The following is a 15,637-nucleotide window of genomic DNA, read 5'->3' as shown; positions in this document are numbered from 1 at the left end:
TGCCATTTTTTTATTCAGCACTCCAAATATACCCAAGAATAGGTCTAATTTTTACAACAACAAAATGTATGTTGGCCTATGTTATTAAAACAGTAACATCAGTTTCTTTTTACAGCTTGATGGCTGCTTCTCCTTTTCGCAGAGCAATTTGGTTAGCTTCTGGAAGGGGAAGGTGCAGCCCTGTCAAAGTTGGATAAGGAGCAGATGGAGATGGCAAAGGCGAAACTTCACCATGCTTCATCTATAGTGGACTTCTATACTATTAGTCAACAGTTCAGATTAGCTCTTTACTGAAGACTGATTCTTGCTGAGAGTGAAACTTAAGCTTTCTATGAGGATGCTAGTTCTAGTAACAGACTTGCTGGTTGAGTAACCATAGTAATCAATGTTTTTTGTTGGTTTTATGTTTTGTCTTAAGGGTCCAACACATCGACATGTGCAGATTATTATGGAAAAGCTACTGAGGACAGTAAACAGAACAGTCATCTCAATGGGGCGTGATTCAGAACTCATAGTAAGTTCCTCTTGGCAAAGATTGAAATATATTGTTGCAATTATACTTCACAAAAGTGCCTAATTTCTTGGGAAACCTCCCCTGTGAGAAATGGTAAGAAACTTTTGCAAGTTCCTTATTGTGAGCTTCAATAAGCTCAATTAATTTCTCTGGAGTTTCTTCTGAAGCCGTTCTGTTGGATTGCCATCAATAGTATAAAAGTCGGCCCTTGGGCTGCAAAAGAAAGAGCAAAGAAGTCTTTATGTTTATGCTGGAAAACATTTTTATTTATCTGTTGTGTAGAAATGGAGTGGAAGATCTTTACTAAATTATGAACGAGTACACCAAGAAATACTACTTTTCATTGTGAGAAATTTTGTTATCTTTGTAATTGCTTTAGCTGCACAAAGACTTTGTCCATTTTCCTTTGGAATCTCTTCTGTCAGGCAGTCCTTTACAGAGCAATGCAACAATAAATAGCATGCCTGCAGGCTTTTCCTTTCAGCAAACATATAAACCAACATGGCTAGTTCTTTATCTCAAAACAATTTTGCACTAGGGAAAGACATTTACAAGGATTTCAGAAATATCTCTTTAAAAAAAAACAAGTTTACTTTTAATTAATTATGCCATATGGTGTTCAACAAGATTAAAAAAAAAATAAGAATTTTAGAGTGAAATGAATTTAACATATAAAATACAGTGGATGCCTCTACTATTTCTGCAAAAAGTGTCAGCTTTCTCCTCAACAGTATTTTCTATTAAATAACAGGATCTATTGAAGTTAATTTCATTGATCAATTATGCCTGGATATATACTCAATTGCATAATGATTTCTGGGTAAATAAGATTTTGTTTTAGATGGAAGATATTGGAAGCAATCCTGATAAATGCACTTTGCTGTGCTTACATCAACGCTTCCAGCATGCTGTGCATAAATTGCTGACAAGGGTTATAGTTTCTTGTGAAATGACATGGCTTTTTAGCAATTGGGCAGGATTATTTTGCATTTGAATATTTCAGTGCTAAAATGCAGTATTTTAAAGGAAGTTTCCTTTGGTTTTCCTGAAGAAAGGGCAGCAGGATAGAAATTGCATTAACACATGTGAGGTGGGCTGCAGTGGTGTAGCTAAGGGGGGGTGTCAAAATGCTACTGACAGCATTGTTTCAGTTGCCCAGTATGGCTCTGCCAGCAAGGTGGAGGGGCCAGTTTTCATGGCTGGTTCAGGTGCTGTCAATACTTGACGTTTTGACCCTCCTTAGCTATGCCTCTGGTGGGATGTGTGTGTGTTGGAAGAGGTATCCACTTCATTTTTGGATTATTTTAACAATGGTACTAGGCCATTGTAAACCAGAATTTAGCAGTACCATTATCTGTGTTATCCTGTCAGTCAGAAATGACTGATTTGAAATCTAGGGATGCTTATATAGTATCTGAATGCATATAGTGTTTGGACCAATGCTAATGAGTGCCTTTGGCAATGGATCTTGTGATCTGCTGCTATAACTCCCAGGCTGGTGTTACTGCGCTGTGGTTGTATGCCGTAGGAACAGCAGCGCAAATGGCTGAAGGCCCCACATGCACTCCAGTGGCTCATGCAGCCTGCAATGTAGCAGGTAAGGTGGCAGTTTGGGGAGAATTGGGGCATGGAGTGGGCTGAACTGGCAACAGGATGGAGTGGATCAGGACACACCAAGATTCTATTCCTCTTTTCCAGGCCCCCCATGCCCCTTAAGGCTCTATGAACTTGCGTCAGATATGGTGTCATTCTGAGGAGATTCATTGGTAGCCAGGTGGCTTATGGGGAAGTGAGTAAAAAGATTTTTACTTACCTCTCCCAGGTCATCTGGTTGTGTCCGTCCCCCCCCCCATAGTATGCAGTAGGTGCTCTGTTGGCAGCATTTCGTCCTGTGGGTTGGTGAGGGATAAGATTTGGCTGCCTGGCCTGTTTTTTTGAAGTTAAGATATGAGACCGCCTAGCGATACAAGTATGCTACTTTACGTTTTCATGACAGAGCAAGATATTAACGTCTAAATAACTTCAGAAATGAACTTGGCAGATTAATAATGGTTCTTACACATTATTGTATGTATTTATATAGTCCTTTTTGAAATATTGTTTCATTCTTACTAACTGAATTGTTTGTTCACAGTTTTCCAACAGAGTTCCACAATTGTGCATGGGGGGGGGTTCCTACACTGAATTTTTTTCCTTCTTCAGTCTACCTCATATTAACTTCAGTCATGTCTTAAAAGGGTTTTTAGTTTGCAAATTCTTCTTCACATTGCTTTTCTGTGTTCTTTGACATTCTGAATTAAGAAAAAGCTTTGTGTATTAATTTTCAAATACTTTACCTTTAAACTTCTTTAAGCTTTCCTTGGATTGCTTCCTCTTTTGGGTTTACTGCTCTCCATAGCATTTTAATGTTTACAAAATTATAATACTATTTGGAATGAAATATTTTGCCTATCCTCGTGGTCTTCCCCATTCCTTCTCTAGCAGCCTCATTGATGTTGTCATTTGCAATGACTCTTGTTCTCATATTTATTAACATTCACTTCAGATCTTTGTCCTTTTTGTATCCTTCACATGTGGACATATAATTCGTGTTCCTGTACTATAATTGTTACAGTCTGACTCCATTAGCTGACCAGTTTCTGGTAGTATGTATGCTACTAAACTCTAAGGGGGTTGAACACTTTACAGCTTGCCATGATGATTTTCTATGACTCCTTGCTCAAAGAATTGTTCGAATTGATTCATCATTAATACAGTATAGACACCAAAGTTGTCAGAAGCAGCCACATATTGCAGTTGTGTTGGTTGGTTGGGTTCTGTTTCTCCTGAAGATATTGATAGAGAGTTTCAGCTACAAAGGCTACTACACATGCTAGCTCCTAGTTTTTTGTGGCTGGACAGAAGGTTTGAGCTTTCTGGACTTTTGTTCAGGATAATTGACTTTTCCTTGGGAAGGGTCAATACCAGTTTCCCAGATTTGACCTCTAGTAGCTGGGTAGCAAGACATCAGCACAACTTTTAGGAGCCTTCTGATTTCTATAGTATTTTTTTCCTTTCCTTCTTTTTAATTCCACTTTCCTCCTAGCACAGGTAAGGACAGGAACCTTTACAGACTAGAGAAAGATTATACAGTGGGCTAATGACCAATGAGCTTGGAGTGGAAGAGGAAGGGAGTATTCTTAACTTCTTCCTCAACTTCCATAGCCTTTGACTTAAATGAGATGCAGCAGGTTCACCTTTTTCTTTATGAAAGCAGTATATACCCAGGTCTGTAGTAATTCTGTATTTGGATTGTGACACCAAGGCTGAAATCCTTCAAACACTTACTAAAGAGTAAGCCCCAGTAAACAAAGTGAGACATACTTTTGTGGAAACATTCATAGGATTACACTGTAAGATTGTAGTTTGATGCTTTGATAGGCGCTTCATTGTCTAAATTCCAGTAGATTTTATTTGAAAGCTGGCCGTCTCTAGTTATTTTTAACAGACTGCATTGTATTAAAAATGCACACTGTGAATATGACACAGGCTTGAAAGCATTACATTTGAACATACTATAATTATTTAATGAGTACTGACAGCACCTTTTATTGTTGGCAACCTTCAGTCTCGAAAGACTATGGTATCGCACTCTGAATGGTGGTTCTGGAACAGAGTCTAGTGTGGCTGAAAAGGCCGATTCTGGAGTGACAATCCCTTCCACACCGGGAGCAAGTACAGTCTGTCCCTGGTCTGTCTCCCTGGCTATGGGCCTTCCTTCTTTGCCTCTTTGCCTCAGACTGTTGGCCAAGTGTCTCATCAAACTGGGAAAGGCCATGCTGCACAGCCTGCCTCCAAGCGGGCCGCTCAGAGGCCAGGGTTTCCCACCTGTTGAGGTCCACTCCTAAGGCCTTCAGATCCCTCTTGCAGATATCCTTGTATCGCAGCTGTGGTCTACCTGTAGGGCGCTTTCCTTGCACGAGTTCTCCATAGAGGAGATCCTTTGGGATCCGGCCATCATCCATTCTCACAACATGACCGAGCTAATGCAGGCATCTCTGTTTCAGCAGTGAATACATGCTAGGGATTCCAGCACGTTCCAGGACTGTGTTGTTTGGAACTTTGTCCTGCCAGGTGATGCTGAGAATGCGTTGGAGGCAGCGCATGTGGAAAGCGCTCAGTTTCCACTCCTGTTGTGAGCGAAGAGTCCATGACTCGCTGCAGTACAGAAGTGTACTCAGGACGCAAGCTCTGTAGACCTGGATCTTGGTATGTTCCGTCAGCTTCTTGTTGGACCAGACTCTCTTTGTGAATCTTGAAAACGTGGTAGCCGCTTTACCGATGCGCTTGTTTAGCTCGGTATCGAGAGAAAGAGTGTCGGAGATAATTGAGCCAAGGTACACAAAGTCATGGACAACCTCCAGTTCATGCGCAGAGATTGTAATGCAGGGAGGTGAGTCCACATCCTGAACCATGACCTGTGTTTTCTTCAGGCTGATTGTCAGTCCAAAATCTTGGCAGGCCTTGCTATTTTATTTTATATTTTATTTGAAATATTTTAGATTTTATTTGAAAGCTGGCCTTCTCTAGATATTTTTAACAGACTGCATTGTATTAAAAATGCACACTGTGAATATGACACAGGCTTGAAAGCATTACATTTGAACATACTATAATTATTTAATGAGTACTGGCAGCACCAAGAATTTTTAAAGGAGCACTTACCATTTAAGATTCAATGCATTTCTGAAAGGATTTAGTTTCACTCAACCAGTGGTGATTCAGTGTCAATGAAGTTGTGAGACTGTGCACTGCAAAGAAACTTTAGAGTGAATAAACTTACCTTTCATGGATCAGTGTCAGATTAAGATTTATGGATGAATATTTTTGTAGAGGGTTTTTGTGGGTTGGGTCAGTGTGATAACAAAAAAATTATTTTATTTAAAACATTTGTATCTGGCTTTTCCAATCATTCAAGGGAGGTGCTCAAGGCAACTCGCTACATATTCAGAGATCACAATAAAATATAATAAAACACATTAAATAGTTTATAGCACCAGAAAACAGTATAAAAACAGTGTAACTAAGAGAAGACAGAACAGATGAGCATAAACCTATTCCCCCAATGGCTAACAAGAAAAAATGTTTTCAGTTGCCATCATAAGAATGGAAGTGATGTAGCCAGCCTTTAGCTAGGAGTATGGAGTTCCAAGATCTGGGTACCACTGCACAGAAGGCTCTCTCATGTGTCACTGCTAAATGCACTTCTGTCCGTGGTGGACATGCAAGTAGGACCCTCCTGGTTGACCTAAGTAAGCAGTTAGTTTCCTATGAGAGTTGTAGGTAGTCCTTGAAATTCTCTGGCCCCAAACTATTTAGTATTTTAAAGATCAAAACCAGAATCTTGAATTGTACCTAGGAACAGACTGGCAATCTGTGCAATTGATAAAGCAGTGCAGCTGTGTGCAGCCCCATTCTGCTCTCGTTGAAATTTCTGAATGGTCTTCAGGGGGAGTCTCATGTAGACCATGTTGTAGTAATTCAAATATAATGTATCTTCAGATAAAGATTGATGCAATCCAAAACCAATCTTTGATGAAGATTCTAAATGAGTAGCCATTGTAGAGCCAATCCTGGTCTCGGCGCGCTGGCTCACTGCTGGTACACACTGTCGCAGACGTACTGTAAGGCATGTTTGCAGGCCCTACTACTGGGCGAGTGCCAACGCTGGTTGGCGTTGGGCTACTGCCAGGCAGGTGCCCATCCTCTGCTTTTTGGTGGTTGCGCGAACCACTGAGCAGCAGAGAGGTAAGCAGGGGCATGGGGGGAGATGGGGAGGAGGCGTTCCAGGAAGGGGGGCGGGTGGGGGAGGCGTTATGGGGAGGCAGGGGTAGGCATGCTGGGGGGAGGGAGGAAGGCAGAACTGGTGGAGACTCATCACTTTACACACAGGCTCTTGATTCACCACCGACCTTCTGGTTGGCGGTGAATCAAGTAGCCCCATTGCAGGGCTACTCTCCTTACCCAGGGAAGGGGACAAAAGTCCCCTTCTCCTGAGGAGCTGGCGGAAGCTGCCTAAAGCATGCAGGATGTGGCAGCAGCCATTTTTGGCAGCACTGCAGCCGTGCGCCCCAGGCAGCTCAGGATTGGGCTATTAGTCAGCTGCTCCAAAAACTTTAAATTAGTTTTGAAAGTACTGCAGGCGTGTAACTTAGGACAAATGCATAAAAGATTGCCTGCTAGAATTGATGCTGCCAAGGTGTTTCACGGTTAACTTTTGTTAAGTGAATATTCAGTTCCTTCATAAAACAACCCAATAGAATTGCATAACTGTGGCACCTTAACAATATTTCCATGACAAATATTACAATAGAAAATAGTCCTAACAATTGCTCCCATTTGCAGAGACAAATTCTCTGAGTGAATAGGGATGAATGGGAACCTTTGTAAGAAGTTCAGTATTCCAGGAGATAGATGCTTCAATGATCATGCTCATCTCTTATTTTTTGAGATAGACATAATAGTCTTGGTATAATCTTTTTCTATAATCAGGCTGCATATTCTATCTTAGAGTTAACCTAAGGGAGTAAGGTACATTCCAGTTCTCCCCCCCCCCCATGTATTGCCTTTCAGTTCTGCCAAAATATATAATGTTGGACAAAGAATAGGATACTGCTAAGTTCTTCCCTTTCTAAGGAAATAAGCGCTAAGGAAATAGGTGCTAAGAGATTATGGGCACAATCCTAACCAGGTCAACTCAGAAGTAAGTCCTATTTTGTTCTGTGGGGCTTACTCTCAGAAAAGTGTGGTTAGGATTGCAGCAGTTTGCTGTTACTTCAAATGCTGAATTAGGAATTGAAACACAGTGCTCTTGGAACATAGGTTTGAATTGTGTCTTTCTCTTCCTGTTGTCAGAAACTTGCACTAGAAGTGGTCATAGGGTAGAAGTTCTACATGTAGAAGTTCTACATGTAGCGTGTACTGTTTCGACAAGGTATATATAATTCAGAGGTTTAGTTAAGAAATATTAAATTATTAACTACTGTACTTTTTAAACTTTACTGTTGTGCAAACTGAGGACAGTTGGGGGAAAACTGAAGTACTGTATGGTGAAACTCAGTAGTGGGTAACATGTTTAATGCTAAAAATTAAATAAAAAACTATCCTTGCAGTCATAGTGACTAGAAAGTGAAAAACCTACAAATTGGACTTCTCAGGGTTCTAAGACTAACCCACAATCTATCGCTCAGCTCCTTGAAGGCTCTGTGCAGCACTTGAACACAAGTTTGTTATAACTTTAAAATGGCATTTTAAATCATTATTGCTGCTTCAGTGAATGCACGGTTGATTGGCAGATTGTCAAAATATTTCTAAAGCATTAGGTTGGTTTTTATTGGGTGCAATAAATCTTGTTGTTTGAATATATTGTATACTGAATCTTTAAAACCTCATGGGTACATTACAAGATTGTGTGGCAGCATATTTAACAGAGAAGTTTTTATTTCCTAGATAATTCATTATATACCTTGGCTATAAGAAAGTTCTTTGGAAGATAATGGATGACCTTGAATTTTTTTATGCTATTGAAAGAGATCGAGATGTGAAGTAAAGCACTTCTTTGTACAGTATGTAAATAAGCAACATATTATGTTGGAAAGTGCCACAGAAATGTTAGTGAGAACTAAGCATGAGGTTCCCACAGTGCCCCATGAGTGGATTCAGACAACTTGTCTTTCTCCAGATGATGGTTGCTGCTGTGTGACAGTGATTATCTTTGAATGCATGTGGTGGTGTTTTTTAATGAAGGCATCTCAGTGCTGTGTATGAGAGAGCTGATGATAACAGGCAAATTGGCTTATCATATGTTAACTGCCATGTGAAATGGCATTTAATCCTGAGCTGCACAGGACTGTTTTGAGATGCGCCTTGTTACATAAAACCAGACTTTAAATAAGACTCAACTACTGAGGTTTTACCATTGTTTCTTAGGTTTGATTAGGCATTCAGCAGCAACTGTGCATTATTAGTTGTTCATTGCATTTTAAGCCTGTCCCTCCTCCAAGAAGCTGAGAATGGTGCAGTTCTGGATGTCTTAATTTCACAGCTGAGAGATGATGGCTGACTTAAGATCACCCAGTGACCTTCATGGCTGAGTTGGGATTTGAATCCAGGTCCCATAGAGTCCTAAATAGACATGCTTGCTACACTGCAACAGCTGTAGACATAGCAAAATCACACTTCCAGGCACCATTGCATTTTATTCTAGTCCTCATAATTTATGAAAATCTGTCATGCTCCTTCTTGGGGGGAAGAATATAAAATTATGGATCTCTATTAGCTGGGATGTAAACTTGGACTGCTTGTTTAATCAGTTTTTAATTGAGGCTTGTGAAATTATGGCCTCAAGAATGAGCATAAATTCAGTCTGCTGTTCCAAGTGCTTTGTTTCTAATGTACAAGTAAAATTATTTTCACTAATCTGTATATTGGCTTTATTTTTTCTCTTTGATGTAATATTTTTCTGGACAGCATATTTAACTATTTGCTGAGTATATGCAAAGTCTGCATTATCCAGGGAATCCAGGGGTGGGATGGAGGGGGGATTGCAAGTGGAAGAATAGAGATTCCTAAAGAAACAACTTTGTCAACAAGTCAACTCCCTTTGCTTTACCTTCCATAGCATTCCCCTATCCCTGCCAAGGTGTTGATTGCCCTTTGATCTGGGCCTCTGCCAGGACTGCCTTTCAAGTTAACTATCTTGACTTATCTGAACCTGACCCTGACAATTGTGACTGAAGAGTGGGATGAAGTGCAGAGTGGGATGTTGAAAAGGACATCCTTCTCTTTGTAAGTACTTTCACTTCTCCAAGAGTCAAAGAGAATTCCTGGAGTCCCTAAAGAAGTTCCTTGTCCAACTATCAAAACTGGACAGGACTACAGTCCTCTGTATACAGTGTAGGGCAGTGGTTCCCAAACTTTTGGGCTTTGAACGACCATGAACAACAAAGTCAGTTATGGACCCACCACCTTTGGCTAACGTCTGCCAGGCGTTATGAAGTGCAGCACAGAATTCACTTCTGGGTCATGCCAGCTCATGACCCATGTCATTGGCCACATAGCGTCATACAATGCCCATAATACAATGCATTCCCAAACTATGGGCTGCAATCCACTTGTGGGTTGCAACCTGATGTTTGGTTAGTTGCAGGCCCATTGCAACTAGAAACCTGCAGGCAGCCTGGGGTGTGGTGTGGCCAATGACGCTGGTTTGTGCACTGGCATGACCCAGAAACAACTTCCACTTCATGCACCATGATGCTTGCTGGTTTCCTGAATACGGCAGACTGCGACCACCCAAAATCTGGTCGCAAGTTTGAGAAATGCTGCTGTAGGGGAGTTAAAACTAGCATTCAAAGTTCAGAGTTATCTGTCCCCATGTATGTCAGCAGCCTGTTTGAGAGGTTAACAAGAGCTTAATGCAGAACTACTATAGACTTCACAAAATAGGCTCCCAGAGTGAACAAAAAGACTGTCTTCAACCGCTTTTGGTTTGCTTGTTTGACAAATTCACCATATTGGACTCCATGAAGTAGCTACCCCTTTTCAAAGACTGATGGTGATAGTGCTGACTTCATATCGGGGTATGTGTATCATTGTGATGTTCAGTTTCCTGAGATGACCGTGTTGCCCGTTTAATGCAAATATTAACAGAATTATACTGAGCTGGACTGATAGCATCATTGAATTGGAAGGGACCCACATGATCATGTAATCCAACCCCCTACCTGTACCAGGAAAAACTCCTAGAGCATCTCCAGCAGATACCTGTTGGACCTCTGCTTGAAGATCTCCAGTGAGGGAGAATCTGCCACCTCACTTGACAATCTGTTCCACATAGCAGTAGCCAGTGTGGCCTTTTGAGTTGGCTGTGTCCAGCATCTTGGCTTGGTATAACTTGTAGGATGCAAAGTGAAGACCTTGGTGTTCACAGCTATCCCATGTATGCAGAAAGCAGTCCAAAGAATTTCCTGGGCTGGCACGTTACTGTCTCCATTTTATTCCATTTGCCACTGCAGTTGCCTCTTATTTTATTGAGCTTGCCAAAAAGAGCCAATCATAAAAACTAGTGTGGATAGTCTACTCATTTAACCCTTTTAAGCACTGAGGAAAATACTTTGTCCTCCCCCCATTTTTTTAGAACTTCAACCAGCCTATAATAATCCATCAATTTACTGAATGGGGGCTGTTCTGAAATGCAAGTTTAAAGGATAATGTGTACTTCCTGTTTGGGAGCATGTTTACATCAATGGCCTGGTGTGCTCACCATGGGCATGTTGCGCCACCCAGCACTGCAGCTGTACTGTTTACATGTCTTCAATTGGTAAGCACATCCTGAGTCTGGACTTCCTGATTCAGCTCAGTTTCTTATTCTAAACTATTTGAATAGCGCTGCATTGTGCTAATAACAAAGCCTTCCTTTTTCACATGACAAGGCTTCATTTTTGCAAACTACAAATACAGAAAATGAAGTCATATTGCATGACTTTTGGCTTTTCCTCTTCTATGAAACTATTCATCTATTTAAATTTACAGTATCCAAAATGTACCTTGTAGAAATGGAACATACTATATACTTTTTTTTTAAGCTTTACACACTGTATTCAACTAAATAAATTGGAGCGCATACTTCTAGGAGTCCACATTAATTTTAAATAGTCTGCAAGCATACTTTATTAATATGGAAATAATGCTGAAAGTTGTTGGAAGCCCACTGCTTTGTTGTCGGACAGTGGAATGCTGTGCCTTTATGATGCTGTTAGTAGCAATGATAATTACAGAGTTTACAAATAATATCAAGCTAGTGCCTATTACACAGATGCTATAGAACTAATCCTATCTTGATTTTAAAATGCTCATGAAAAATTAATCCATTGGATTTTTAAAAACTTAATATAGCAATGAAATGTTGAGGAAAAACAGACAGCATAGCCAGTATTGTTTGTACAAGAGTGTTCTTATAAGCCTAAAATATAAAATAAAAAATAAAAGCAAACAATTTGTATTTTAGTGTTTTTAATTTTTTTTTCATTTTCTCCTGACTATATAAAGTATCTTACAGTGATCTATTTTTTAATAAAACAAGTGATATTTACATGTATTGTTTCCCAAGAATAATTTCAAAACAAAGATCTGTGTTAACTGCTGATTTATGGGAATTATGCAAACTTAGAAAATATTGTCCCTGTAATATGAAAATAGCAAGTAATATAAAATTACTGCAGCATTTATTGGTTTAAAAATGGAGTTGAAGCATGATATGCATATAGGTTTTTAAGTAAACCAGTGGTTGGGATCACATGATACTGCTAATGAATTTAGCAGGAAATGAAGAAGTACGCCAGATCGGAGAGTGATGATAGACTTGCTTTTCACTGTTATACCTGCTTTTTATAAGAGATTTCATTAAAGTGGAACTATTGCCATCTCAATCACATATTGTACTTAGCTACACATTTTTAAGAATTAAATCTTTCCCTCATAAAAATTCTAAATTGTGCCTGAGTGATCCTAAATGTAATACAATATGATACGTTTTACACACTTGCAAATAACATTTTATTACAAGTTACATAGTATGGTACGATAGCACAATATGTAATTTTGAGCAAGAATATGTATTTTACCTTTTGAAAGAGGAAATGTAAAAATTAAGATTTGTGGGCTTTTTAGGAAAATACTCTGTTTATGTATAGAATGCTCAGTGGTATTGGTAGGTTTCATTTTTCAGCTCCAAAATGGTTGGGCAGCTTTGTACCTTTTCCATTCGCTGTGCCTGTACAAATGGAACTTGTGTGTTACTTGCTAACAAGGAAAAAATATTTTTGGGGGATGTGAATTGAAGCCCATAAAAACATAGGCTGTCTGATGAAACACACAAATCATATGCTGTAAAGAACCTCAGAGAGATGAGTATTCTATGAATAGTTGACACACATATAGTACTGTTTCTGGCTCGGATTCCAAAACAATTAACCATGCTGTGAACTGCAAACCAGTAAATCTTTATCATGTGCATTCTAGATATATGCACATGTTTTTGTTCTCCATTTCCCCTCAACAAGCCATTTCCAACCTAACAACCTGTGAATGAAGTTAAGTTATGGTCTGGTTTTGTGACGTTGGAGGAGGACAAGGGACAACAGAGGCCTGCTGGAGCGAAAATGGAAAAGCCTGCACATGCTTATGTTGCTTCTAGTGTGTGCCTTGGGTACTTGGGAGATTGTGGTTGGTAGACTTATTGAGCAAGCTCACTGTGAAATTGTACATACTTCCTGTTCTGGGCTACTGTGTACCATTTCTGAACAGTAGCTCCTGTATCAGGTGGCTCACTACTTTTTGGACTTAGAGCTAAAAAGCAGCTTGTTTGGTTGAATGGGGTATTGCTGTCAGCAAAAGTAAACAAAAGTCATGTTATGAACGTCTCTGGATCAGGGACATGGTCTTCATTGAGACCATGCACATGGCCATTGGAACAGAGCTGCTCATGTATGTGACAATGTTGTTTTCCAGTAGCACACAAAACAACTTAGTTTAATCTACATATGCTTATATTGGGGGATTTGTCTAGTTTTCATAAAAATAATATAGTTAATGCTCTGAAATATTTGGGATTCTAAAATATTTATGGTGGGATCATTTTGTAAACAGTTTTTGAACTTTTTAATTAAAAACATTATAAAATACATTACATTTCTTTTTTTCCTCTCTAACATAAAACAATTGCACTTTCCTTCATGGTGCAGAAATGCCTTTCTCATCCTTCAACTTCAACAAAAAGCAACAAAAATATTTTAGAATACTGTTTGCTTATGTACAATGATTTGTAGCCCTCTTGGAATTTTACTAGAAAGGTGTGAGCTTTCATTAAAGCATAATAAGAAGTAGTTTTGAAGTTGACAATAATAATAGTATATATCATATGTTCTCATAAACTAATCAGCAATTTTCTGAGGAAAATGACCAAATTGTTTGCTTTGGGATCCATGTAAAATTGCAAATATTTTAATAGTGACAAATATGGCATGTCACACATTCATATTCTTTTTAAGGTGGAGAATATATCAAAAAAATTATTTCTTCCCTCTTTTTCTTCCCTCTTTCTGTTCCTTTCCAGTACTAAAATCAAACAAACCTGTCAAATGTTCTCGAAACTAAAATGGTAGGCCTAGCACAATTTCTTACTGAAATTTTTTATATCTTACTGAAATTTTAAAATATAAAATATCAGAAAATTCCCACTTTAACCCATAAGTTTCCCAAGAGAACCATTACAGAATATTTTTTTCCAGAAATGCTAATAAATAATGGAAAAAATGTAGGGAACAATCCAACCATTGTTCAAACACATTGGTTTTAGTGGGTGAGTTAAGCAAGTGTTCAAGTCTTCCACTCTGTTTAGTGAAATCATTCGGACTCAAACATTTATAACTCTGGTCCATGCCCAAAATATATAGTTGAGGGTAAATTTTGTATGATGCTCCTCAAGTTGTATGATTCCATAGCCTTTTAATTCAAAGTAATGACTTGTTATTGAAGAACTTATATACGGGCATTTGGATGACTGGATAATTTTCTCTGATGTACAACTAAATTGCGAGGCTCTTGTGAACTTTCAAATAACACAACACATTATAAAATATCTGGCACAGTGTGTCAATAGTGTGTATATAGTGTTTTCTCAAGACTAGATTACAAAAGAGTATTAAATTGTGGCAGCTGCCAATGATCTGTCACTTAATGTTATCCATCGCTTCTTCCCCCTCCCCCCATACCATGCCAGAACGTATAATTTTAGCTGTTGGGTACCAACAGATTTAAAATGATATCTAAGAGAGCTCAGTGCCCCTAGCTTTGACCCTGTCATCTTTGCAGTGATTAAAGGCATGTCCTGACTTTGGGTGGCTTTTGGCTGCTCATGATTTGGAGTGAGCAGCAGATCTGGTGATGAGAATGATACTAAATTAAAGGTGCCAGCATTTCACTGAGATGCAATCACTTGTCTTAATGCTACAGCACAAAAAGGCAAATATACACATAATCACATCTTAAAGATTATTCATGGTCATAGACCATTCAAAAATATTGTGCTTTCCTTAGGATTTTATGTGCTGAAAATGGCACTACCCAACCCCAGCATATTTGAAACATTTTATGAAAAAAGATATTTGGGAACAAAAGGCTCACTCTTTTCCTTCACAAAAAAATCTTAATTGTACTGTTAGATGTGAATAAGATGGCAGTCTGACATTAACATGTTAAAAAATGGTTATGGGTTAAGGGAATTGGGGGAGAGTAGTTTTACTTTCATCGTTGCCAACATAAATTTCTATCCTGATTTTTCTTTTTCTTTTACATCCCACACTGGTGAAATTTGAATAAAAAGCTGGCAAGATGTAACTTTAACACCTTGCTCTCAAAAATTAGTTCAGAGGTACAAAGGCCTTTTTGGTACATATGGTGAGAACAGAATGCTTCCATAATACTGTCAGAATAACATGGGCTGACAGCTGCCTGTTCAAATTACTAAGATTTATTTTTTAAAAATTTCAGAACTTACGTTGTGTTTGTGTCTGTGTGTGTCTGTGTGTTTTCAAAGAAGGCCTTAAATTCCATATATTACGGACTCAGAGAAACCAGAGTTTCCATCTTCCATGCTTTTTTGATTCAGTTTTGGATTTTTGCTTGGGAGTTGAGGAGTAACTCTCCTGGGAATAAGGCAAAGGTGCAACCTGAGTTTCCTCAATAGGATGAAGTTTTCTCAGAACTGGCTGAAGTTTGTCTTCTTGCTGCTTAAAATCTAATTCCACACTAAACAGTGGAGGGAAAAGAGAAAATTATAATCAGTTGCCAAGATACAGATTTCAGTTCAGTCAACATTGACAATAAGTGTGAAATGCTAAAGGAAACCAAATGCCTGCATTCCTTCAACAAAACACAGCCTGGAGATACTAAAAAATCATTTCAGTGTGAAAACAGTCTGTAACTTTTTCAACGCCATAACTTTTTCAAAACTCAACTCTATGAAAAGTGAATGTTAAAGAGTAGTACAGGAAGTCCCCTAGTTAAGTACAGGTGAGGTTCTGG

The 15,637-nt window shown here is 38.9% G+C and overlaps 2 protein-coding genes across 6 annotated transcripts in view; one reads left to right on the top strand and one right to left on the bottom strand.

Annotated features, from left to right (window-relative positions):
• The window catches only part of DOCK1 (dedicator of cytokinesis 1), a 484,421-nt gene that overhangs the window by 153,854 nt on the left and 314,930 nt on the right, over positions 1-15,637 (top strand). For all 5 annotated transcript variants that reach the window (XM_066618882.1, XM_066618881.1, XM_066618883.1 and 2 more), the window contains exon 27: positions 419-514. In XM_066618882.1, the coding sequence (XP_066474979.1) occupies positions 419-514 (96 nt within the window). The remainder of the gene's footprint in view (positions 1-418; positions 515-15,637) is intronic.
• The window catches only part of INSYN2A (inhibitory synaptic factor 2A), a 43,471-nt gene continuing 43,011 nt past the window's right edge, over positions 15,178-15,637 (bottom strand). The window contains exon 3 of the mRNA XM_066622664.1: positions 15,178-15,361. Coding sequence (XP_066478761.1) covers positions 15,178-15,361 — 184 coding nt within the window. The remainder of the gene's footprint in view (positions 15,362-15,637) is intronic.

This window comes from Tiliqua scincoides, chromosome 3 (genome assembly GCF_035046505.1).
Source record: "Tiliqua scincoides isolate rTilSci1 chromosome 3, rTilSci1.hap2, whole genome shotgun sequence".
Classification (NCBI taxonomy): domain Eukaryota; kingdom Metazoa; phylum Chordata; class Lepidosauria; order Squamata; family Scincidae; genus Tiliqua; species Tiliqua scincoides.
This window is presented reverse-complemented; position numbering and strand designations above follow the sequence as displayed.